This window comes from Ciconia boyciana, chromosome 8, assembly GCF_034638445.1.
Source record: "Ciconia boyciana chromosome 8, ASM3463844v1, whole genome shotgun sequence".
Lineage (NCBI taxonomy): Eukaryota > Metazoa > Chordata > Aves > Ciconiiformes > Ciconiidae > Ciconia > Ciconia boyciana.
The window spans coordinates 23797437-23822896 of NC_132941.1; the positions used below are offsets into that span (position 1 = coordinate 23797437).

The 25460-nt window shown below is 44.9% G+C and overlaps 1 protein-coding gene across 13 annotated transcripts in view; it reads left to right on the top strand.

Moving 5' to 3' along the window:
- MYO9A (myosin IXA) overlaps positions 1 to 25460 on the top strand; it is a 186491-nt gene that overhangs the window by 153278 nt on the left and 7753 nt on the right. For 5 of the 13 annotated variants that reach the window (XM_072870641.1, XM_072870640.1, XM_072870639.1 and 2 more), the window contains 18 exons: positions 469 to 591; positions 3955 to 4035; positions 4959 to 5069; positions 6101 to 6223; positions 6733 to 6882; positions 7117 to 7427; positions 8375 to 10003; positions 11557 to 11638; positions 12154 to 12369; positions 17322 to 17434; positions 17855 to 18012; positions 18511 to 18594; positions 18758 to 18981; positions 19395 to 19550; positions 20210 to 20398; positions 21386 to 21433; positions 22120 to 22231; positions 23121 to 23182. In XM_072870641.1, coding sequence (XP_072726742.1) covers positions 469 to 591; positions 3955 to 4035; positions 4959 to 5069; positions 6101 to 6223; positions 6733 to 6882; positions 7117 to 7427; positions 8375 to 10003; positions 11557 to 11638; positions 12154 to 12369; positions 17322 to 17434; positions 17855 to 18012; positions 18511 to 18594; positions 18758 to 18981; positions 19395 to 19550; positions 20210 to 20398; positions 21386 to 21433; positions 22120 to 22231; positions 23121 to 23182 — 3972 coding nt within the window. The remainder of the gene's footprint in view (positions 1 to 468; positions 592 to 3954; positions 4036 to 4958; positions 5070 to 6100; positions 6224 to 6732; positions 6883 to 7116; positions 7428 to 8374; positions 10004 to 11556; positions 11639 to 12153; positions 12370 to 17321; positions 17435 to 17854; positions 18013 to 18510; positions 18595 to 18757; positions 18982 to 19394; positions 19551 to 20209; positions 20399 to 21385; positions 21434 to 22119; positions 22232 to 23120; positions 23183 to 25460) is intronic. The other 8 variants (XM_072870643.1, XM_072870644.1, XM_072870645.1 and 5 more) reach the window with 8 other exon arrangements.

Below are 25460 nucleotides of genomic sequence, written 5' to 3' on the forward strand. Positions count from 1 at the left end.
GTATTTTAAGAGATGCCAAGAGATCTGTTGTATCTAGAAGAACAATGCTTGTTGTGGTCCTTACTGGTGCCGCTTAGGTGGTTGGGAATGGAGGACCAGGAGGAGCAAACTTCGGTTTTACTCTTCTCTGCATGCACGTTGCACGTGGAGAGGCACAGTTAATTGATGAACTGTTCATTTTTAGTGAATGGTTTGTCTGCAGCCCTTAGTGGGTACAAAAGCCAAATTTCCTGTGGTCAAAGATGCCCTCAGCAAGTCGTCAGAGGAGCTCAGAGGAACGTGATCTGGCTCTGGCCAAATAGAGCAGAGTTACATTTCAAGCTATTCCTCAATGTTACCTGTTGAGATTAAGTAGGGTGGTCACCTAAGGAAGCCCTGCAGAGGGTATAAAGAGGAATATAGCAGATAGCATGGTGATAAGATCTAGTTATATTTATAAAGAACAAATGGAGTCTCTCTCTTCCACAGCACATGCTGGATGTGAAGTCCCTCAAGCACTTAACCAACCTGACACTGCACGACCGCATTACCAAATCTCTCCTCCATCTCCATAAGAAGAAAAAACCGCCCAGCATCAGCGCGCAGTTCCAGGTAATCCTTTGTCTTTGATACAGAGAGGTGAATTAAAAGCAAATACCTGCTCCAGGTCCCCAGGGTGCCTAGGAGGACACTTGCAGGCACAGTACTGTCCCATCCTCACCACCATTAAGGATATGAGTTCAGCTGAGGAGGTGGCTTGGGTAAGCTGGGAGACACCTTGCAGTTATCTAAATGGTGAGAAACAAGAGCAATGGTGGATATTGTGGGGGATGATGTGGTGGAGCAAGATGGGACATGAGGATGAGCTGCAGACCAGAGATGTTGGTGCATCACTGTCCTCTGGTACCTCACTTTCCAAGCCATTGCATCGTGATGCTTTCTCTGCTGAATCCAGAAACCACAAAATCCCGAAACGACATTTTTACAGTCTTTTTACTTGCATTCAGCATCTGAAATTCAATCTGTTTTCAAGCCAGCCACAATGTGAATTTTAATAGGGGCAGAAAGGTCAAAATACTGCTGCAGTATCTCCAGGCAGGCAGAGGAATTCAGAGGAGGGATCAATACAGCATTTGTTGTGTTGTCGGCACTGTATGCCAGCCTGCTGTCCCTAGGAATAGCTGCGGTGAAAATAATCCTCCAATATGTGCATCAGGGCTTGGAAACTGATACAAGACACATGCACAAGCAGGTGGTAATATTAGAAAGCAGCTTTTCAGTTAAAAATCAGTTTCTAAGCAAGTCTGGCTTGGTTTTGACTTGTAATTTTGGTAGTTTTTTTGGAGATGTGGGTCATTTTTAGAAAGTCTCCATGCATAGATCTGGGTAAGATTAAGTAGTTAAATATATACATGCCGACACACCCATATATATAAATCTATATATAATTTGCAGAATGCACATCTGCGTGTGTGTGTATATATATATATAAAGCTTAGTCTAGTCTAATGGTATGCTGGTTAAAATACACTTCTGCAGAGTTTAATTCATACAATACCATGGGGAGGTTGAAACAGGGAAGTCTTGGAGTGAAATGCCTTCCTGAAACCTGTTCATCCTTCAAATGAAATTCTGTAAAGCCTCAGGGTGTGTGATTGAGATTTTTATATATATTTTTACAGCACATACAAATGAAAGACCACTAAACACTGTGAAGGTTTCCCCCCTAGTCCTATGCAGCAAAGCAGATCATTCAGATACCCTTTTCCTTATGCTTTCTGACGTTCACTAGTGGTGACTTGACAATGTAGAAGCTGTCCCTACAACACAGCCTTTTTTTACTTAAATGAATAAAAGCATATTTAATTTGGAGGCAGCTCTGGTATGACTGCCTGCTCCTCCTTTTAGACAAACGCCGGGCACTCCAGCCCTAATTCCATTTCACACTCGTAAGAGAGAAGCATTTTCTCAAGAGAGCAGCCTGGGCAAGCCTGCAAGATTGCTTTTTTATCAAGAGCAGGCTAATAAAATTGCAGTGCATGGAATTGGGTCACAGGCAGGAAACACAGATGTTTCCTATCACCAGTGTTTGGGGTTTTTATTGCTGATAAATGCTGCCTTGTGGCTAATGCCTGAATACCAGGCTTGCAGCTGCTCTGTCTGCTATTGATTTTAACCATGCCTATACTTACGGTAATCTATAGGCAAAATAGCTGTATTAGAGGATGCTGTAAGAGCAGCAATGGCTTTCACACTTGAAAACTAGACCACTGGTACCTAAACTGCAGCACAGCAATTTATAGCCTCCCTTTTTATTCTGTGTGCAGGTGGTACCCTAGAGAAAAGGATGCTGCCCTCTCTAGCACAGGGTGATGCTGAAACAATTCATCACCCCCTGAAAGACCAAATACAGGTGGTGAAAGAGTGGGTGGCTGGAAAGTTTTGCAGGCAGACGGACAAAGGAGCAGGGTACGGGGTTAATCCGGGGACCTCACATGTCCTTTACGGATTCCCGATGATCAGAGCTTGTACCAGATGGCAGAGGGTGCCTGAACCATCTGCTGTGTGCGGGATGTCGCTGGCTGCTGATGAAATGGAAATACCCCCTCCTATGGGGCCAGCAGTCACAGTACGATCCAATTTCCAGTGCCAGGAGCACTTTGCTTGATGGGCCTTCAGCAGGGCACTTTGGCAAAGGGGTTGCATCCTGTGTGTCCCCCCACCTTCCCTCCCACCAGCCTGGTGTGGGGCACAGTGGGATGCTGCAGCATCATTGGTGATTGAGATCTCCTAATAGGTGCTTTTTCTTTTTTTTTTTTTTTTTTGTAAAAAAAGAGTGATTTCAGTCTACTTTTAAGAAAACCAGGAGCACGCCAGTGGAGATCTGCCATGTTGTAGTGTTCCCGCTGCTCCCTGGGATGGGAACATTTGCATGTGGTTAATATACGCATAACGCAACTGCATCGCATGTGTATGGGATCCATCCTCTTCCGCAGATCCTGGATGTAGATAAATTTTTCTAAACATGAAAGGCTTCCCATAAAGATGTCTTTAAAATGATCAGAAGGAGAAGAAAAGGCTTCCTGCAAGCAGATCTGTAGGCAAAATGCTTCTTTCTAATATCATGCTGTTTTATTAACAGATATATTCAAAAATTTATAACTCTGCTTATAGTAAATATGCAACAGAATATCTTTTACACAACTGAGTTTTAAACGCTGTTAAAACTGGGAGTAATCAACTCTGGAGCACGTTACTAATACCATGTCAGTAATGTGCTCGGCAATTAGAGATATTCAAAATATTTATAGGGCACAGCAAAAAAAATGCAGTCGACAGCCCGGCCAGCCACAGACTGACTCAGCATGCTCTGATTTTCAGTATGATTTTATTCAAAGAGCTTGTGCTTTGTCGCAAAAGAGTCAAAGATTTGTGAGGTAGAGGCATAACTCGGCGTGATGTCCCACTGGAACGGTTGTGCGTAGCAATGATGCCAATATAAATTAATCTTTATGGGCTAGACTTTTAATAAATTATGCAGAAATAAGGGGAAATATAAAATGGGAACCTGGAAAACCCTTCATTTTCCGTTATCTCAACTGTGCATTTCAGCAGAGGAATATGGCCAGGAATATGCCAGCGTTGAAGCTATTCTCCTCTAAAACCAGCCTATGAAGTGTTTACAGTTCACAGGCTTTTAAAATCATTATAAATTAAGTTATTTGGCAGAATGGGAGTTTGCTCAAGAAGACAGGGACAAGCAAACGATGGAAAGCAGCAATTAGAGAAAGCTGCCAGATCTTCCCTTTGCAAAACTGTGATTAAGAAAATTCCTTTCTAGGCCAGCAATAATGTTTTGACAATTAAAAATCAGGAATAAATGCTGCATGAAGTCGCTTTGGACAGAGGAAAATTTTCATTATCTGTCGTGGTCTCTTCTCCGTTTCCCAACTGAAGATGTCTTTTCTGTTGCAGGCATCGCTCAACAAGCTGATGGAGACTCTTGGCCAAGCAGAACCTTATTTTGTCAAGTGCATTCGATCCAATGCCGAAAAGGTAAATTCTATCCCATGAAAGCAGCACTGCTAAAAATCATATTGGAAATATTTTGGAAATTTTTACAGAGGGGTTAAAAAGAAAAGAAAGCCCCAAATCGAGTTGGATTTAGAAGATATTTTTATATGAGCAATGGCAAGCATGGATGTTATCACTTGGGTGTTGCTCTTGATAAACTGCACTGGCTTTTCTTGTAATTGTAGAAACATGTATATGAAAAATATATGGCTTTAATTTATATGAAAAATACATTGGTTTTAATAAATTAATTTGACTCCTTTGAAGCTCCTGCCGCCCGTAATAGAGATTTACAGAGCCGTGAATTCACTTGTGCTGTTACTGAGCCCTAATACTTCTTTAAAATAAAGTTTCTAGAGGTAAAAGCAGATACTTTTAGAATAAGCCACATTATTCAAACTGAATCACTGATGCATCATATTTCTTGAATTTGGCTTTAAGGATTGATTTGTCTCATGGGCGAAGGACTCTCAGTTTAAAATGAAGGCTGCAGTAGTGATGCTTTCTTGTAGATTAATCCTTCGGAGTTTTACCCAGACATTTAAAGATGAAGCTTTACACCTAGGAGATTATTTAGTTGCTTGCAATCTTACCCATTAGCTGTGCCCTTGGGGGGGTCTTATTCAGTTCAGGGGCTTCAAAAAACCTTCTTTATGGCTTTATATATCTAGTTAGCTGTTTTAAAGTCTCCATCTGATGGCTGCTTGAAAGCAAACAGGATTCAACCCTGGTGGGATTACTTTGGTTCTTGGGGACCCGTGTTCCCTCCCTCCCTCAACATTGTTGCCAACATGTGTGTCATGCAGATGTGCTACATCTGCTGAATCCGTTTACCCATCCATGTGTTTAAAAGCTTCAGTTAAAGGAAATATTTGCTCATTGTTGGCCTGTTTTTCCCCTTCCAGCTGCCCCTGCGGTTCAATGACAGCCTGGTGCTCAGGCAGCTGCGGTACACGGGGATGCTGGAGACTGTTCGCATTCGCCAGTCGGGATACAGCTGCAAATACTCCTTCCAGGTTGTGGAAAGCATTTTCAGTCTTTTCCCCACCATTAGCATCATTATCAGAGTTGTCTGAATGTTGCTAGCTTGTTTTTTTAACAAGGTAATGAATTTATAGCTCTTGCAAGGCAGTGGATGTCATGAGCTGATGTCTGGCATGGAGTGGTCCTCTGCTGCGCTGCTGATTTCTAGCAAGCTGGTCTAGACCTAGCTGAGGGCTACGAGCCCCTCTGCAGATAACATCATGGTTTCTGAACAAAAGCAGTATTTTTTTGTAATGTGGACTTCCTTTTTGTAAAAAAGGGTACCCAATCTGCACGCGCTCTTTTGCGCATGTTTTGAAATCACCTGGGAATGGCATTTGCCCTGTCGTGTTGGTGCTGGCTGTGTCCCATTGTGAGGGTGATTGGCATCCTCTAAACCTCTCAGGAGTTATCCAGCTTTTCCTGTTTTCTTCTTTTCCATGTGTTTGCCAGGTTTTGCGCACATGTCAGTCCTTTCATGCTTTGCTGGTGCCGATTTGTTTCCTGCTGGCAGCTGCTTTGGGCCAGATGTCGTGTCCTGCACAGCAGCTGTTTAGAAAAGGAAAACTGCTCAATTTTTTTTTTGCCATGAGCATGGATCCCAACGTTGCTTGGAAGGATCTCTCCTCTCATACCTCCTCCGCTCTTTGAGTTCTCACAGCAGTAACCAATGGAGCATCTCAGAGATGCTTTGCAGGTGCTGGTAACCCCCTTCCATAGTGGCCGTTGCTGAGGATTTGGAGCATTTTTTGCTTGAGATGACCCTGTGGGTTCTGCAGAACCCCTCCTCCCTCACTGAAAGACATTTGTACGTTGCTGGGTCCCTGCTTTTATGTGTTTCCCATCAAACCACAAATGGTGAACGAAACTTTGTGTTTCCAGCCCGTAAAATGCTGTCTGTTCTTCTGCTCACTCGATAGATCCCATTTCATGTGGCCAGTGGAGCAAATCCGTTATTTACGGAAGAAAGGACACAGCAGAACCCATCTAACCAAATCTTGGTGCTTCTTTTTTTCCTTCTCAGGATTTTGTGAACCATTTCCATGTCCTTCTGCCACAAGGAATCAGTCCATCTAAGCACAATATCCATGATTTCTTCTGGAAAATAAAACTCGATCCAGACAATTACCAAGTTGGAAGAACAATGGTAAATGTTTATCCTCAGCTCAGACTTACATTTAAGATACAGATATAACATTTGCCTGCATTTCTGTAATGATAAATTAACATCTTTATATATGTTTTTAACTAATGAAACTATTTTCCTTCTGTTTGCCAGAAGCCAATGGCTTAAATGAAACTTTGAATATTGTTAACACAAAATAGTAAGGAACATCGTTGTTTTGTGTTAACCAAGTTACAGGTCTGGTTGTAATGAGGCAGCCTTCAAAAAACTATGTCTGTGTGTAGACACAGCTTGATATGATAGCTGTCATTTTGCCTTCCCTGAAGGGAAAGCAGAGGCTCTGTAATTCAGAGCTTGGACAGTCAGGCTGTAGATGAAACTGCAGAAACCTGTTAGAGGTGGCTTAACTAAAATCAGCTGCTGAACTTTCTTCTAGGTGTCCAGGACACAGAAACCAAGAGGATTAAATAATTTGTCTTGTGGTGGCAGGAGCTTTCCATACTAGTGTTTTTGGGGGTTTTTTTCGCCAGGTTTTCATGAAGGAACGGGAGCGGCAGCTTCTGCAGGACCTGCTCCATCAGGAGGTGCTGCGCCGGATCACACTGCTGCAGCGCTGGTTCCGCAGCATGCTCTGCAGGAGGCAGTTCCTGAGCTCAAGGCGAGCTGCAGTGATCATACAGGTAGGTGGTGGTGCCTGATTTTGTTGCAAATTACAATCCACGAATCCTACAGATACAGCTGATGGGTAAAATCAGGTTCCCTCTCCAAGTAAGGAGCTTACAATCAGGATTTGACTCCTAATGCCATAATAAGTTGGGAATGGGGGAGACAGAGCTGGAAAGGTTGCATGAAGGCAGGTGCTATCCCATCCCCATGCAACACCCATTACAAGCAACTGTCTGCTGTGTTTGCAGAGATTTTGGCGTAGTTACCAGAGCCAAAAGCAAGGCGAACCATCCCCAGACCCTCTCGTCCTCAGCAAAGCTGCCATTGTTCTCCAGACCCACTGGCGTGGCTTTGTGGAGAGGCGGAGGTTCCTTCAGATGCAGTTTGCAGCCCACCTCATCCAGAGCTGCTGGCGGGAGTATGCCAAGCGGCGGCACGACGCAGCCACCAGCATCCAGGCAGCCTGGCGAGGACACCACGCAAAGCAGTCCTACACAGCCAGCAGAAGCAAAGTCGTCTGTTTGCAAGCGGTGTGCAGAGGATATTTAGCACGACAAAGGTAACACTGTTGGCCTCGGTTGAAAGAGAAAGCGCTAAGGTATGTGGTTGATGTGAATTCTGGCACTGCTCAGGCTACGGTGACTTACAGAAGATGGTGTGCCTTCATAGGATCCCTGACCCTGTCCCGTCCAGCCCTGATCCTTTGCTTGTCCACTCCACAAAGGAGTTTATTTAGCTGCAGGTCCTACTCTTAGAATAAGCAGAGCCTATTTCAGGTTGGAGCATGTAGACAGTGGAAAGCCAAGGCCATAAATACTTGTGAGTTGGTTTTGGTTTGGTTTTGGTTGTTTTTTTTTTCCCCTTGGCAGAAGCACCAGTTTAAGTAGCCTATTTTTAACTCAGCCTCACCAATCTGGTTGCTGTGCTGTCTCGCAGAGACAGAAGATACTGGAGCCAGGTGCTGTGAAGGGGAGAGGGTTTCCAGCCGTGCCTTGGCTTGCAGGCCACAGGGCAGGTCTTGGTTCATTCTCCAGAGGTGCTGCCTGCAAGGTGTGGAGCACCTTGCCATAGGGTGGAAGATTTGGGAGCTGCAAAGAGCTCTTGGTACGGGGCACAAGTCCCTGCTAGCTGTAACAGAGGCAGCCCAGGCAGGATGGTGAAGATGGAGAAGCCAAGGGTGTGCGATGAGTTAAGCTCTTCTGGCTCCATCAGCTTGCAAACGAGCTAGACCAGGGATGGAGGCTGGAGCTGCTGCCATCAGCATGAGAGTAGCTCTCAGGTGCATTGGGGAAATCCTGGAGTAAGAGACATGGCATAAGAGGAGAAGATTGAAAACTGAACGCGCACTTGCATCGTCTTGCACCGGACGTGCAAGGAGGGTTGCTTGAGATGGTGATGGTGGTGAGGTGATGATGGTGGTGGTGGTGAGATGCCACCAGTGCAGTGCCTTGAAGGGACATGAGTGGGCACGGGGGTACGATGTACTGTTTTTCTGCTTTCTTGCAGGTTTAGAGCTTTGAAAGAGCAGCGATTAAAAGAGATACAGCTGGAGAACGGCCTGTCAGTTAGGGAAGAGGATGGACTGGAGGCAGATGATGCTTTGGAAATTAAGGGCTGGGACCCATCTAAGTGGGAGGACGGCTCATTTGAAGAGCGAGTGAGAGCTATAGAGGAACATATATCGCTGATGGAGAATAATCGGGTGAATCATGTGGACCCACTGGATACTTCTGTGAATTTATTGTACAAAAGGCATGAGAGAGCTAGTAGCCAGAGTGGGATGGACACCGAAGAGGAGGTCATTGTTAGAGAGAGACCCAAGTCGCTGGAGGATCTCAACCAGAAAAAAGTGGTTCGTGCAAAAAGAGAAAGCCGGAGGATGCGTGAACTGGAACAGGCAAAATTTAGCTTGGAGCTGCTTAAGGTCCGGTCCACTGGTGGGCTGTCACCTTCAGAAGAGCGGCAGTGGTCCACTGAGCTTGTATCTGAGGCACTTCATTCCCCTCAGGGAACCCCGGAGAGCGAAAGCTCTCAAGGGAGCTTCGAGATGTTAAGCTGTGAAGATACCCCAAGCAATAAGCGTGTTTCCTTAGTTTTAGATGAGCAAGATGCACAGTCGTTTTCCACTGACTCTTTGCCTAGCAGCCCCCACGCTCATCTGCAGGAGAAGTCTTTCTGTGCAGCAGATGTGAACAGCAACTTGCCTGGTTGCAGAAGGATGCCTTCCGACTTGGAGCTACCTGATAACCTCACCGCGAAGGAGCACGTGGTCTGTGACCCCCAGAGAGAAGCCTTCCTTTCCAGCAACCTACCTACTTTCTATGTTCCCCCACAAGACAACGTGAAGGTGAAGCTGGTGGAGAATAACCTGAGGAACAAAGCAATGGAAAGGGAGGAGAGGACAGTTACATTCTCTGAGGTCAGGAAGGACTCTGAGCCAGACCAGGGCAGAGCCTTGGGAGGAGAGGAAGAGGAGAAGTCCTCTACCAAGAGAGAGGAACGTGGGACAGCGACTGTGACACAGGCCCATTCTCCAGACTCTGTTATCAAGAGACTGGAAAAGCTCAATGTGGAGAAGGAGGAACGGCAAAAGCAGCTTCAGCTGCAAAATGAGAGAGAGATGATGGAGCAGATCCGTCAGCAGAAGGAAATTCTGGAGAGACAACGCAAAGCCTTCGAGCAGCAAGGGAGGGTGGAGGCTTTGCAGAGGGCTGAGCAGAGCAGAATGAAGGACCCCTCCCTCAAACCAACCAAAAAAACAGACAGCCGGCCTCAGTCGGTCCTCATCCTGCATCCCCAGAGCGGAGGGGAGCACAGCCCCACCACAGGTTTGACTCCAGCCTCATTGGTGGACATTAAAGGTCTCACCATTGGGACCAGGGGAAGCTCTCCAGCCCACAGTGCTCCCAAAGACAGACCTGTCAGCATGTTCATGGAGCGAAGAGAAGGTCAATCAGGATTGGTGCTCGAACCCCAGTGCCATTCCAGACTAGCTCTGGACCCCAGGGACCTCCCAGGCAGCCACTTCTCAAAGATGGAGCGCCTCCGGCAGCCCCGAATGCCCATCCAGGCCACCGAGGAGACAAGGGCAAGTGCTATGTTCTTCACACCGAAGGACAATCCCTTCGGCCTCCAGTGAGTAAAAAGACAATGTGCTTTCTCCGTGGGCTTTCTCCATAGGCTTTTTGTTCTGCTAGAGACCGTTTTATACAAACGGTCCAGAACATTGTTTCTGGAGACTGTACAAAACACCTAGCAAAATGAAGGCGGGTTTCTTGATTTTCTAGCAACAAGTGGGCAGAGATCAGAGGAAAAGGAAAAATAGCTGGAAGTATGATTTCTCAGTCTCTTATGTGATGGGCAGTATGTAAGCCAGGGGAGATAATCATAGGCATTAGCAGGTGAAGTGAATTAATAGAGAGTTGATACTGTTTTCATTTACCCTAGATGGATGGTGATAGGAGTTTATTTCTCAAGTTAAAAGATGAAGAAAAAATTCTTGGGATTTTTAGGTGATCAGAGTAGAAATGAGTAGATAAGGCAGAAAATTTCAGGATTTTTCTTGCTCACTGTAGAATTAACATAGCCAGCAAAGCCATTTGGACAATCTTACCAAATTGCAGGTTTAAAAACAGCAACTATCTGGAGGGAGTTTGGGATATGAATGCACTTTTGACATTGCATTGCTTACATATATAATTACATGTGTAATGGCCTTAGCAGTCATTCAGCTCCATCGCATTGCTTAAATGATGGGCTGTTCCAGCACAGGATCTAGAGACCGCAGCAAGTTCTTGGGACAACATTTGCTCTCACTCTATCATGTTGCTTAAGCTGCCTTGCCTAATTTTGGAGAGGTTTTGGCCATTTAGCTCAAAAAGGGCATAACCCCCCCCCAAATCCCTTTCCAAGGCAAAAGCTACCAGTGAATGTTTGCTGTTGATAACTTAAGGTACCTCCAAGTGTAGCAGTCTTGTGAGTTACATGCCGTTGCGATGGGAGGAGATTCCCATTGAATTTATGCAGGTTCTTTAACTAAGTCGAGACACATGTGATGGGGAAAAGGACCAGTCAATTAAAAAATAGCCCTTTGCCCCCCAGTAGAGCCAGCAGCATCCCTCGTGCATGGGCATGGTGAGGGTTTTAGTCAGAAGTGATGGTAGAAAGAGTGAGCTGAGCAAAAAGCAACTTTAAATAGGCATATTTTTTAATGCTGTGTTAAATGCAAAGCGAGGATGCTCTCCTTCTGAACCAGTTGGTATGAAAATCTGCAGGAGGTCCTGGAGAACTGGTTTGGAAGTGGGTTTTTGAGAATAATCTCCCCCCCAAAAAATTTATTTCCATTTCTTTTCCTGGTTCATGCACAGAACAAGCGACAGGGAAAAAAAATATTAAAAACTCCTGTATTTTACTTTTTATTCTGCAACAGAACAATCACATTTGAGAATCTAGAAGTGAAAAGGTACTGTGATGGGTAGAGTTGGCAGGCAGAACTTCACATCTTCTTGTCCTTTGGTATTAACTCAAATCCTGAGGAATTCAAAGCAATTCCAAAACCCCTTGACCTCAAACTTGAAATTTGTTCTTGATTGCTTGGGCTGCGCACTTGTATGCTCCTGCAAGCTGGGCTGGCATGGTGGGAAGGCTTTTGGGAGAAGATGAAACATCTCTGTTCTGTTGTGTTTCAGCAGGGAAGCAAGTCATCAATGCCTTTCCAAGGTTGAACTAGCTAGGAAGCCATTTAAGATGCCGGGGTCTGGCAGAGGAGAGGTAAGTTTTGGCTTGCTTATCTTCTCTTTTAATTGAACAGGGCGGGGGGGAACTTATTCTGCCAGTTTTCCCTCAAAAGCTTCAAAGTAGTAAACTATAAAGTACAAGGGCTGCTAGACATAGGGAAGGGGGGATATCACAGTACGGCAACCTTCACACCTTCTCTTAAAAATAAAAAGCCCCCATAACATTAATTCGTAGCAGCTCTGGATAAAAAGGATCTTGCGATCCTGATGGCAAATGCTGTCCAACGTAGTCTTGTCTTGGTTTGGTTTAATGTACATTTGAGTAACATCCATGATTGTCCATTTTCACTGTGCTGTCTTGGTTTTTGTTTTTCCTGGTCCTCTTTTTTTGCACTAGATATAATATTGTGTCTCCTCCATGGGGTGCAATGTCACTCAGAGATGTCTTAAGGCCGTACTTGAGCTATGCTGTGACACCAAACATCGGTAGAATCTCCTTTTTATTTTAAAAACCTTTTTTTGTTGTTGTTGTTTTATCATTTGGTCAAGCAGGTTCCCAGACCGACCCATAAAAAGAAAGCCCGCATGGCGCGGACACGCTCCGATTTCTTGACTAGAGGTACTTTTGCTGATGGGGAGGGGGATACGGAGGAAGATGATTACAATGGCAATTTTGAGTTCCTTCTGTCCTCTGACCAACTTCCTCATCCCGAGGCAGTGCCTGCAGCCCGGCTGGGGCAGGCCTGTTACAGTGACTCCGAAATGGTAATTTTTCCAGCATGGTGGGGGAAATGAAAAAAGGGAGCAAGCAGAGCTGCGGGAGCCTTTCTTTGCTAACCTTAGCTGCACTGATCCCTCCACCGCTTCTTCTCCCACTTCCAAGGATGCTGTAGATGGGTAAACTCAGTGAACACAGTAGAAATGGATGCGAAATGGGGAAATCATTTGTATTTCTTGGCCACAGGGATGTTTTCTGGCTTGATTCAATATCAGCTATGGTTTCCATAGCTTTACTGTAGCATTGCAACTTGTATTGCACAGCTGCCTATTTTTTTTTGTTTTTAACCTCAATAGCAAAGTCCCCCTACGATCTTTTTGCTCTAAAAATGATCTACACAAATCCATAGAAAAGATCAAAGCAAACATTGTCCAAAAAGCAACAGACAACAAAGAAAATTATGTAAATCTTGCACCTCCTATTACTTTTGCTGTTGTATTCTTAGCCACAGTATCCGATGATTATTCAGTCCTCAATGCTGGCAGATGGTGTCTTAGAGAAAGGAAAAACATGTAAATTGGGCAATAAAAATATAGTGATAGTGAAATAGTGGGTTTTAAAGAAAAAAAACCAACCCGAATAGTGGCTTTTTCAAGCACAGTAACTGGTGTCCCTTGGTGGGTCCACAGGCTACAGCTCTGTGCTATGTGAGCCTGTGCTGCAGAGCACTTGCATCTCAGGCTTAATCTCCCGCCTGGATAAGCTGCTTTCAGAAAATCACAAACCAAGAGGTTTCAGGGTTGGAAAAGGCCAGTGGCTTCCAACCCACTCATATTTTTTTCCTGAGGTAGCAGAGATGTTCCCATAGAAGTGTGGATAAACACCAGGAATCGTCTCCTGCCATAAAAGCTCAGGTGGAGCATTGCATAGAGCTGCCTTGCTCGTCTGCTCCAGCTACAATGCTGGATGTGGAGCTGAGTATAAAACTGAACAAAAGCATGAAAACCAAAGTCAGCTATTTATTTTGTGGCACGACGTTTCTGTGGGTCCGGTAAACCTCTCGTGCGATCCTAGAATCTGCTTTTCCAAGAAAGGCAGATAGCCAAGGAGGGCTTTTCCTGACTTTTCTATTAGCAGCTTTTATTATAAAGGATATATTTTTCCCAGGATAATTTCCTTATGGGAAGGGGGCAGAGATTTACAAATTCTGTGAATTTTTAAGGTTGCTCTTGATAAATTTCTACTGGTTTCGAGCCAGGAATACTCAAAACCTGATTGAAAGACACGGCTCTGTGAACTGAGCTCACTTGGCTGCATCTTAGTGCATCTCCCTGCTTGTAAATCAGGAAAGGGAGAATTTTATGTAGTAAAATGTAGTATTTTACATAGCCTGGTGCAAGCCCTGGGCAAGGGGCCACACCATACCCAGAGTTCCGTGCTGCGTTCCTGGAGGCTACTCTCTTACAAAGCATTAGGGGTTTTTTAGCCGTAGATATCTTTCCTGCTGGGATGCGAAAGGTGCTTGGCAAGCTCCATCCTTGGGAAGGGACCTGGCTCATCCCACTCTTTAGAAATGCTCCTTGGGACTCTGCTCACCTGGTTTAACAGCTCTCACCGCATGCAAGTAGTAGTAGGTGCCAATTCTCTCTTGTCTCTCCTATATCCCTCTTCTCCTCTGCTCTCCATCACTAGCTCTAACTGGTGGTCAGCACTTTCATCCCTTGTGCGGTTGAGTTCTGCTTTCTAGCAAATACTACCCATGAAGTTGTGTGCTCAGCAATACCCTACATATGTATGTCCTGACAACATGTACAGTGTTTCCATCTGTATTCTGTATTGCAGGTTTGGGACCAGCCCTTTGGTTTGTGGCTTCTCTGGGTCATGATTGCCACAAGTAGCAAAATTTAGGGCTGCTTATTCATATTTATTAGCAGAGCCCAGTTGGGTGTTGCAAATGAAGCAGTCTATGATAGAGCAATCCTGGTGCGTGTTGGTTTGGGTACAAGCTCAAGTAGGTGGATGCCTATGTAGGCATATTCGTTGTGTCTTGTGATGTTCACGTGAAGTTGAGTCAGGCAGGTGCCATGTGCACGCTGGTTTCTGTGCTAGTGAATAGCTTATTCATACAGCTCCAGCCCTCAGCTGCAACTCTCAAAAAAACCCTCTTTTAATGTTCTGCTTGGCGCCCAAGGGCTGCTGGATAGACAAAAGAAAGATCATGTGCGACCTTGTGAAGTTGAGCATGTGATGGCTCACCAGCTGCACTGGTGTGAACCTGCCTGTTATGCCTATTGGTTTCTTGACCGTCAAGTCAATGATTGTGTATCACCAGTGGTAAGTAGAGGTCCACCCATGCTCCTGGCCTAAGTCTGGGGTATACCAGAGCAGCAAAGACCGAGAGCATCTTCAGACAGAGCTGAAACCCAAAGTGCACCAGTATATAAGGTGGCTGCTGAAGGTACAGTTGACTCCAAAGAGCCTTTAAGGCTAAAGGGCTTCCTGACAAGACCAAGCCTTCAAAGGTTGCTTGAACTTTTTGGGTAGTGATTAGCTGAGGATTAACCTGCCTTGCAGTGAGACAAGTATGAGCGGGAGGAATAGCTCCTGGCTGTGGTCAACACATATGAATACCACTTCTGTTTTGCACCTAAGCCTGGAAAGCTTTCCTGCAGCAGATAAATAGAAAGCCTTGGTTAGAGAAACCACACCAGAAGTAACTTCTGACTACATTCTCCTTCAGCAGAAGCTCTTAGAGAGAGTCTTGAATAACGAAGCAGCAATTTAGCTCCAACCTCCATACTAAAGCTACAAATTGACAAACGTCAGTCCAAGTATCTGCCACCAGCTGATCCCAAGCATGCCTGAAGAGCCAGCAATTAAAGAAGATCTCTTGTCCTAAGCCATTCAGAGGGAGCATTGCACTTTAGGAGGCTCTTCAATGCAGCATGTAGCACTGCTGCCTGCTGGGACAAGTCATCTCGCTTGGCCACAGTTACGTCTTCCTAGTGCCAGTGGGCAAAATACAGGTTGCTCTTTCAGAGGAAAAATATTTGGTCCCCTCTTCATCCAGGGGACAACTCCAGACCCCCTGGCTATTGCCATTTACCCGCGCATGGTGCTTTATGGTGTTCCTTGGCTGGGGATTTTCTGGTGCAGAGGCTTGTCTTGGCATCTGAGAAGGTTTCCCATCCAGACGAGGACCTTGCCCATCACAGCTTCTTGGAGGAGTCCCTCAAACAGAACGATCTTGTGACAAAAATGCCTTTTAGTCCTTACTTTCAAAAGCTGGAGAGGTTGCTGTGGTAGCAGAGGAAACGCTGAACAATAGTAGGTCAAGAACTGGGGCACAGGAGAGAGAGATCGTGGTAGTACTGGTCGAAAATCCTTCCAGTTTTGTCTAAAAAGTGCATTGCAGATGTTTTTGACTCAAAGTCTTCTGCATGAGCCAGGGGTTTCACTTGCTTTGCTCTACTCCAAAATCTGTATGCCAGGTCTGCTTGTGGAGTAGGTATGATAAATATTTAAAAAAGAAAGTGTCTGTGGTGTCCTATAAACCAACCTCTGCATTGCCTCAGCAATCCCCTTAGCCTGCCTGCCACGGTCAGCACATACCAATGTGCTTTAAATGGCTTTGAAATAGAAAAAAAGGGAGTAAATTCCCCCACAGAATACACTTTTTTTTAAAAAAAAAAAAGCACTGAAAGTGATTAAAAAGTTGAAATTACTCAAGAACAAAACTATATCATGGAGGCAAATATTTTAATAGGTCATTTTTAAAAGCAAGTAGTAAGTTTGGGCTGGATGGAAATCACTTTTATGGGTTTTGAGGGGTTTTTTTCCCAGTACCCATCCACAATTTATGTGTGATCATCACCTAAATGTAACACCGACAGGAGCAAGAAACCCTTTGATGGTTTAGGCACTTTCTTTCACAGTGGCAATTTTGCCTTATGTGCTGCCATCTCGTGGCTGATAGGAAGGTTAGTCCAGGGGTGAAAAATAAGACACTCAGAGAGTAAATATGGTAAATGTGACTCCCCTGCAGCCCATATTTTATATAATTTTATTTGAAATGTTTTTAATAGAAGAAAAGGAAATGCTTAAAAACACAGTGTGTTCAGTTGAGACATTTAGGTGGTGGGAAAGCTACAGGAGATATTTGACCATCATCTTCTGAATCCTTACATACAACCTGATTCCCTGCTTTCCTCATGCCGAAACTGTCTCCTCCAGGAGTCAAACTCCAAAATAACAGCTGCAACTGGAAAAAAAGAACAAAAATTGCCCTTTTTTTTTTTTTTTAAATATGGCAAGACTATTTCTGGGCTATTTAATGGAATCCTGTTAGGTTGAATTATTGCAAATTCATTTCATCCTTAAAAGTGATCCCAGGACATTTTAAATGGTGGTGAAAGTGGAAATCCTTTGTATTAAAGTTGCAAAATCTCTTATTTCTAAAGGTTTAATTTTAACCTGTCCTTGGCACAAAGACTTTGGACTTCTTTTCTGCAAAGTCCTCAACAAGAGCTGGAGGAGGAGGCTCTGATAGGACATATCTATGTGGTCGAGGGTTCCTTTGGTGCTAGGAACACCATAAATTACTTTGTCATGGTTAACGATCGTGGCTAACATGGGTGTTCTGGGATGGAGAGCTGGGCTGCCCAGACCAAGGTGGTGGAGCAGTTGTGCAAGCTGGGTGATGAGGACCTGTGGCTTGGTGCACACTGATTTTCATCATTGGTTGCTCAAGGAGAAAGAAGGTTGGACGTCGATGTAGAGTCAGAGCAAGGGAAATGCCTTTCTCTTTTAGGAGTTGTTAAAATATTTCTTTAGTTGTAACTAGCTCAACAGGACTGTAGGTTTTCACCTGTAGGCATATAGAAATAACATAGAAAGACATAACAGATGAAATATCTAAATTTTGCTAGGAAGAAAATAATCAGCTGGCATCCCAAGAGCTGTCTCATTTTTAAATGCTTTGTGCTTGGAATCGTTACAGACGATGCAGCGATTCACCGCTGGGGAAGGCCAAACGAAACTACACAAAACCATGTCTCAGGGGGAGATTGGGAAGCTGGAGGCTGTGCAGAAGAGCCTGGCTCTGGACAGGAGGTAGGAAACGTGGCTAGAGATGGGAGACAAGTCCCTCCCGTGTCCTTCTTGGTTTCCATCACCTTGCTGAACCACCCTGGCTCCTTTGGAGCTCCACCAGCCAAACCCAGCATGCGAGTTACTCGTCCTGTCTTTCCTATGTGACTGTGGACACACCCAATTAGAAGAGGAGTCCTGCTTATATCACGATAAAGTTTTGACGCCATGTGCCAGGTGTTCCATCCCAAACTACCCAATTGCATGTGTGAAACTCGAGTTTTTTGCCTTTCCTGAGGATGCATAGCCTGGTTTCCCTGATAGAAGTTGTGTGGATTTAACTCCTCCTCAAACACCATGAAGGTCTGGGAGATTTGGGGTAGTTTTGGATAGAAGGACATTTTCCTAGTTAAGGCAGTTCCTCTTCCCACTAATTATTTCCAGGCCTCAGCGAGCTAAGATGAGGTTCTGGGTGAAGGGAAAGCAGGGGGAGAAGAAGACCCCACGGGAGAAGCTTGCTACCCAGTCTGAGCTACTGGAGCTGTACGCAGAGCAAGAAGCCCCCGGCAGGGAGATGATTTCTGGCTTGCAGCTTGGCGAAGGTAAGTGGTAGGGTAGCATGCTGCTGGTATTGTAAGGAGCAGAGAAATTGCATTGACTGTCACGGCAGACGGAAAAGCTAGTTTAAATCTGGCTTTACGCTACAACCAAGTATAGCCCAATATATAGGGCTTGGGTAAAGATATAGAACCGAGGAAGGTTGGTTTATCTGTAGGGTTAGGGTATCTGTAAATAGGAGTATCATAGACGATGGCATGGTCTAGCTGAGGCTGCTATGGGAAAACGGGTTGGGAAGCTGCACAAATTGAATGTCCATGCTGGTTCACGTCCCTTGAATTCATGGATGGCGTCAACCCAAAACAATGGCAGGTAGGTTAGAGGATGGGATCCAAAACGGGTCTTGAGGAATTCCGTGTTGCTAATCCTTCCAGTAGCTGTCTGGACATGGACAGATGTTCCCCTCTGGACGGAGGAAATAACCAAAGGAGAAATGACATTTAGTTTTCCTATGAGTACCACACTGCTTTTCTCTTCCACAGGTTTACTCCGATGCCCATCTCCCTACTTTAGTGGCAGAACTTTGTGTTACCCTGCTGTGCTGCAGATCTGGGAGATTACGCCTGGTATTTTTTACTTGTTAAGACTTCATCAAGAGCCATAGATTTTTATTACTACCCAAGAAATAACCCTGCTTCTCTTCCAGGCCATAGGTGGAACTTGGGAAATAGCATTTGTTAACTAACTTGCTCTTCAATCTCTTTATCCCTTTTTCATTATTGCCTGTAGACTTGGGTCCTCACCACCTGACCCCTCCACGGAGTCCTGAGCTGTCTGGTATCTACCGTCGGGAGTTTAAGGAGAACAAGGAGCCCTCTCCCAAAGTGAAACGCAAGCGCAGCGTCAAGATCAGCAATGTGGCTCTGGAGCCCGTGCAGTGGCAGAATGACTTGCTGCAAATCATAACCAGCGCTAGCGACTTGAAAAGCATGGATGAGTTTCTCCTGAAAAAGGTAATTCCTGTCCTCACTGCTCCAGATAAATCATCAGAGAGTTCAAAGAGCAGGCAGACGCCACAAAGCCAAAATTATCCTGGGGGCAGCAGTAGCAATACTAATAATTCGTCTAAGGGTGCACAGCATGCACCAGGGCAGGCTTGGGAGAAAAGATGGGCACACTGTGCATGCACCATGCAGTCATTCTGCATGGGCACCGCAGTGTCGGTGCTTCCATTGCTTTCAGTTGCCCCTGGTGGTATCAGAAATGGGTGACCTAGGAAGGCAGGTGTTGAAGGCTGCAGGGAAGTGCTTGTGTTTCTAGTTTGCATGCAGGAGAAACCACTTTGTAATCATTATTAACATCATGTGCTAGTGGTGGAGCAGCTGCTCATTAGTGATGCTTCATCTCATGTGGTGCTCTGCCACAGCAAAAGTGGCGTGGGTGCATAAACCCCTTGGTTTCCCAGATGAATGAACTGGATAACGAGGACAGCAAGAAGGACACGCTGGTGGATGTCGTGTTCAAGAAAGCGCTGAAGGAATTCCGACAAAACATCTTCAGCTTTTACTCCTCAGCTTTGGCAGTAAGTGACCGGATGACGGGTGAGAACTTCCACCTCCAGGAGAAACAAGATGCTCTGTGTCCTCCTGGTGGTGGAGACGTTGCTGAGCCTTCCATTCCTGGTCTGCTCATCCCAAAGGATGGATGCTCTTCCTTTGTATTCAGTCCCATGAGCTGTAAATTTGGACTAAACTCTTCCTCCTTGAGTGGAGATTTCTGGTCTCCTCATTACAGCTTGCTCCCAGTCAAATGGGAGATGACAGTAAGTCAATAAACTCCTATTTGCCACCCAAAGTGCCTGGAGTTAAATTTGTGAGTGGTGGACATCTGAGCAATGTGGTGCTCTGCTCTTCTGCTACTTCTGAATCTGAGCAATGATCGCTATGGCTTAGTGATCACCGTGATCAAAAAAAGCTATTTTATTGCCCAGATTGTACAGAAAGTTCCCTCTAAGACTTGAGCTGGCATTTAATGTCCTCCTGCTCTGTGCACTGAGAAGCCACCCTGCCAAAGGTTATGAAACAACTCTCTATTAGATGATCCTTTTTTCCTTCTTCTAATCATACTTGGACTTTCCCCAAGTGTTTGGAAGCTGGTCAGGCTGAAATAATTGTCTGGAGCAGAATAGGCAATCTGGGGTGTATAAAAATCCTTTTCTTTTTGTTTCTGTTTCCTTAAAAGATGGATGATGGGAAAAGCATCCGCTATAAGGACCTGTACGCCTTGTTCGAGCAGATTCTAGAGAAGACCATGAGGCTTGAGCAGAGGGTCTGGAGTGAGTCTCCAGTTAAAGTCTGGGTCAATACCTTCAAAGTCTTCCTGGATGAATATATGATAGAGTACAAACCCCTGGACTACACTGCAGTGAAGGTAGTCAGCACTTTTCTTAAGCCCCTTGAAGATTTGGGAACTGTCTTTTTGCGCGGTTGTGCTCTCTGTAGACACATGGGAATCTCTATTGTCTTCTCCTCTGCTTTAAGCTGAGATAGACAGCATAAACTGGCACGTAAGGCATGATTCATTGGTTGTGTTTCACTGGGCTCAGCAAACCCCAGTTCACATCTGGGCTGAGCTGCGCCTTGGCCAATGCCAACATGTAGATGTTGTCTCCATGGCAAAGCTGCAACCGTCTATGGATGGTTGGAAAGGCAGCTCCTGGTGCTTCCTTTTTAGTTTTGGGTTTGGTTTTTTTTTTCAGTCTTTGAGGGAAAGTGAAAGAGACAGATGCTTTCTTCGTCTCTTGGCATCTTGCCAGGTGACCACATGCTTGACCATGGGTTGGGTTGCAGGAAAAGGGGACACGGGCAGTGGCTGTCCTTGGGGTCTAGCTACAGTTTTTAAAGCAGTCAGAGCTTGCAGTGTGCCATTCACAAACCTGAGCTCCTCACTTTGTGCTCCTTATTGTCTGCAAGGACAACCACAGGGTCTCATGCTGGGCTTGGGAGATGCTGTTTATTGTACAAATAATCCATCTTCTGGCTCTTCTGCTCCAAGTCCTCTCCAGGCAGGTTTTCTTCTGAGCAGGCTGAGCCGGCTCAGAAGAAAACCTGCCTGCAGTGCTGTGCCACGTCCTCCTTGGGTGGCTTGCATGAGATGGGAGAGCTTTAGGTCACTAATGCTGGACTTGGAGGCAGAGCAGCTAATCCCAACTCTGAGATGAAGATGGGGACAGTTGTCCAGGAGATTTCTGAAAACGGGGTGATCCATAGGAGGGTTTTCTAAAGTGACTCCCCTGGGGCTGCAGGTGCGCTGGCGAATGGGGCTGGAAAGCGGTGGGCAAAGATAGATATAAGCCCTCTGTACGCTTTATCTGGGGAAATTGCCCATAAATACACTTAAATCTCTTTCTATTACCAGGTTCCAAAAACGGAACGAAAAAAGAGAAGAAAAAAGGAAGCAGATGTGGTGAGTTGAGCACTCTGTGCCTGCACATTAAAAAATTAATGTCCTTGTGGCCAGAATGACGAGTGATAAGAGACCTGCTCATGATGTGTCCTATGCTGAGATCTGAACATCACACCATAATGAACATGCAGCTGTTAAAGGACGTGCTAGAAAGATGGACGAGGTGGATTTGGTTTTCTTGATCAAGGATCACTGTAGGTTGTCCTCTGAAAACACATCCCACATCAGTCAAGACAGTACATGTAATGTCAGGAGTTAATATAGAAGAACTGAGAGAAACAGAAAGTGTTGTTCTGGGTTTCTGCATAAACTTATAGTGTGTGTTTTACATCTCTAATATCAGGGATATAGGAGATTACATCTCTTTTTTTTTTCCTAAAGGATATGATAGTACTAGGAAGGATGCAGATGCAGAGCAAAAAGGGGCCATGGATGCATAGAAGACCTTCTTAATGTGGAGAGGTTGACCAGCCAACTTCATTCAAATGCAGTTTCTAACCTCCTTTCATGACAGTTTGGTTCCCATACCAGCTGGATGTCTGTTTGGGCTGCCTACAGGGTTATTGGGCTGGAAAGGAAACAAAAATAGCAAATAACAGCTAAAAGTTGGACAGCTGACTGTGTTCATTTCCCCGTTTTGCAGCAAACTTCTCGTTTTTCTCACCGTCCAGTCTTTTTTGTTGCAGGTGGAAGAGCACAACGGTCACATTTTTAAGGCAACCCAGTACAGCATCCCCACCTACTGTGAATATTGTTCCTCTTTGATCTGGATAATGGACAGGGCTTCTGTTTGTAAATGTAAGCACGCTCTCTTTGCCCTTTTTTCTTGTACTTGTATCACAGTGATGAGTTTTGGGGCTCTGAAAGATGTTTGCTGTTGTTTCCTGCACCCCCACTCTCAAATAATTTGGGTTTTTTCACATTAGAAGAGCTTCTGGGACAGATCCTAAGGGTTTCTGAAGTCAACTATTAAGTCCATCCAGCAGTCCTTCCAGTTCTCATGGTACTCTTAGTTTTGTGCATGGGAGCTTTGCATTACACATCTTATCCCATAAGGTCCTATGGTCATCCCATAAGGTCAAACCATATTTAAGTGTCACAGTAAGAAGGAAGGTAGAGAGAGTCAGGTATGGCAAACATGCCCTACAGCTTCAACCCATAGGATGCCTGTGGGTCTTGTGACCATGAAAAATTCATTTGTCTTAGCCCATTTGACCTCCAGGCACATTAATTTTTTGAGAGATCAGGAAAATGGAGGAAGACTGATGGGAGAGGTTGATCCATGGCTTTGGTTTTTCCAAGGTTTCTTGGAGTAGGTTGAAAGTATCAGCCCTGGGGTATTTCAGGCTGATGTTCAGTGCAGGAAAAATACAAATTAGGTGCTATTTCCAACCTCTTTGAGGGTATCCATGTCTGATAGCTTAGAGTGACTCATGGATTATTTTCCAAGTTGATCTATCAGGGGTTTTTTTAATGTTTCAGGGACTTAAATATGGGACCTTTAAAATTAAAGGCTTCATTTTTTTTTGTTTGAGTGGATCTAATATAGACTTGGCCCCTGGGAACTGCAAATTCAACGTGCTTTTGACCTGCTAGTCCTGAGAGGAGCTACTTAATTCATATTAATTCATATTTCTCCAGCGATCTGACTTTTTGGATTATTAAGTACTATTTTTCTTCGTTACAGTATGTAAATATGCTTGTCACAAGAAGTGCTGTCTTAAAACCATGACCAAGTGCTCCAAAAAGGTAAATGTTTCTCATTCCTTTTCTTTCATTAAATACCTTTCAGACGGTGATCCCAGGCTTGTATAAAAAATATTTGCAGGCACAGAACTTGAGATAATGCTGGCAATAACCCTCCTTCGAGCAGAAGCTTGGACCGGAGATCCCTAGAGGTCTCTCCAACCAGTGCTTTGGTGTTTGCATGTCTTTTTGGGAGTAACGCAGTGATGCATCACTATATATCTGCCCAGTCATGCAGCAGATGTTGCAGTGATGTTCCCTACCTTGTAACCATGCTGAATAATAGAAAGCTGCCTCGTTTTACAGCTTTTAAGGACTTGGAAATGTGGCATTATTCTTAAATTTGGGGTTATTCTTGGAAATACGGGTTATTGTTAATGCTGCTGGTCCCTGCTCAGGCTCATGGCGCAGTCCCCAAACAGCAGCAGCACTACAGCTGAGTGAGGAAGGGTGGTTGGAAGATGCTAAGGCACTCACCGTGCTCCTTAGAGGGGAATTAAATATTGTTTTCTGGGTTTAAGGGTATGGCGGACAGTGAATGAATGCAGCATGTCACCCTGGCTAACAATGAATCATCGAGATTTGGTCTTGGGTTTTTTTTAAAGTTTATTTTGTGCCCAAAAAAAGGATAATACAGCCAGGATAATAATGTGCGCAAAGCTTTATCAGTTCCCTGGGAGGCTTCCTGGGGAAGAGGAACCTCCATAATATACAGCCTCCCTAATCATACAGCCTCTGTAAAGCTGCATGATGACATTTTTCCCAAGAAATAATCTGAATATGTACATTGAATATATATATTTGAATATATTTGCTTTGATATAGTATTTTTGCTGCGCTCTTTCCCTTTCTGGCAGTATTTCTGCAAGAGCTGGAAACACCTCATAGGATTTTCTGCTCTGCAGATCTGGGAAGTTCAATGAAATCTCTGATTATTTTTTTTCGGAGCTCAGAGATGATTGGAGCCTTCTCATTTCTTGGGGTTTCTCTGCACAAGGAAGTTTTTGTGCTGTACCCAAGGAAGCAAGTTCACTGTGTCTCCATGGTAGCTTTCCACTTGGGCAGTTGGAGGTCCTTCTCTAGGAAGGCTCTGGCTTGTCTGTGCTTGGTGGGTTAACGTTTTTAGGGTTTTTTTAGCGACGGGGAGCCACAAACCATCTATTATGCTTTGAGAAAGAGGTCTTTAGTTTCTGGCAACGGTTGATTTTGTAACTGTTAACTTTCTCCCAGACTGGATCTGTTTCTCTGGATCTATGGTGAACTTGAGCAAACGCCAAGCTCATGTCTCTCAGCCATAGAATTGCTTTCACCCATGCTTGGTCCTCATCTCGGAGCTACTTGACTTGAGTAGCACACGGGTAGCACATTGACTTGAGTAGCACATGGGTTTTGTGGCATCGTATTTGCTGATGGTTTTAGCAGCCAAGCAGGCTGGTTGAACAGCAGGTGATGGATTTCAACTGGTAGCTGAGACCAGATGTTCCTGGGGTGGTTTTTTTCCCTAGGACATGAAACAGCATGGGCATTTTCCCTACATCATCTCATAAGGTTGATAAGACTGATGAAAGGATGACATTGAATGGGAAAAACAAAGATGCAGGAGTGATTATAAGGAGAGTTGTGACCTATGTCACAGTTACCACCGTCTTGCTGATGACTGGATTGCAGCATGTGCCTTCGCACGTTCCTTTCGCTGGGGCCAGGCATTTGTGTCAAAATTTCATTAGGTCTTTTGACTTTTCCCACCCGCAATCTCCTATTCAGGAGGACTTTGTTCACATTTGAATTTGCCAAATATCAAATCTCCAGTGAGCGTTTGCAGCTGGCAAAAGGGTCTTTCCCAACAGATGGAGATGGGTTTTCTCATGCTTTTATTTTGGCATTGTGTTTGTTCACAGACGTTTTGTAATTTCCAGTGCTGCAAGTTGATCTAAGTACCCAAGACTCAGATTTACCTGTTCTGCTTTGTGCATCCTCTTTGGGCAGTGAAATCATCCCTGGAGATGGTGCCAGAGGGGCAGGAGGTGGAGGAGGACCATGCCCAGCTGCGTTGGCTCTGCTGGGCTGAGAATATAACCACAGTGGGGTGGTTACAGAAAGAAAATTCAGACTTTTATGACTTCAGGTGCATGCCCAGAGACCGATCTAGCATTGCAAGATGTACATTGCTGACTGTCCTCTCCTCCTTTGCACGTGGCTTCATTAGTCTTGCTGGTTGCCTGGATCAGCTGAAGAAGTTTGAATAGCAGTCGGATCTGAGTGCTGCACCAGTATTGCTTCC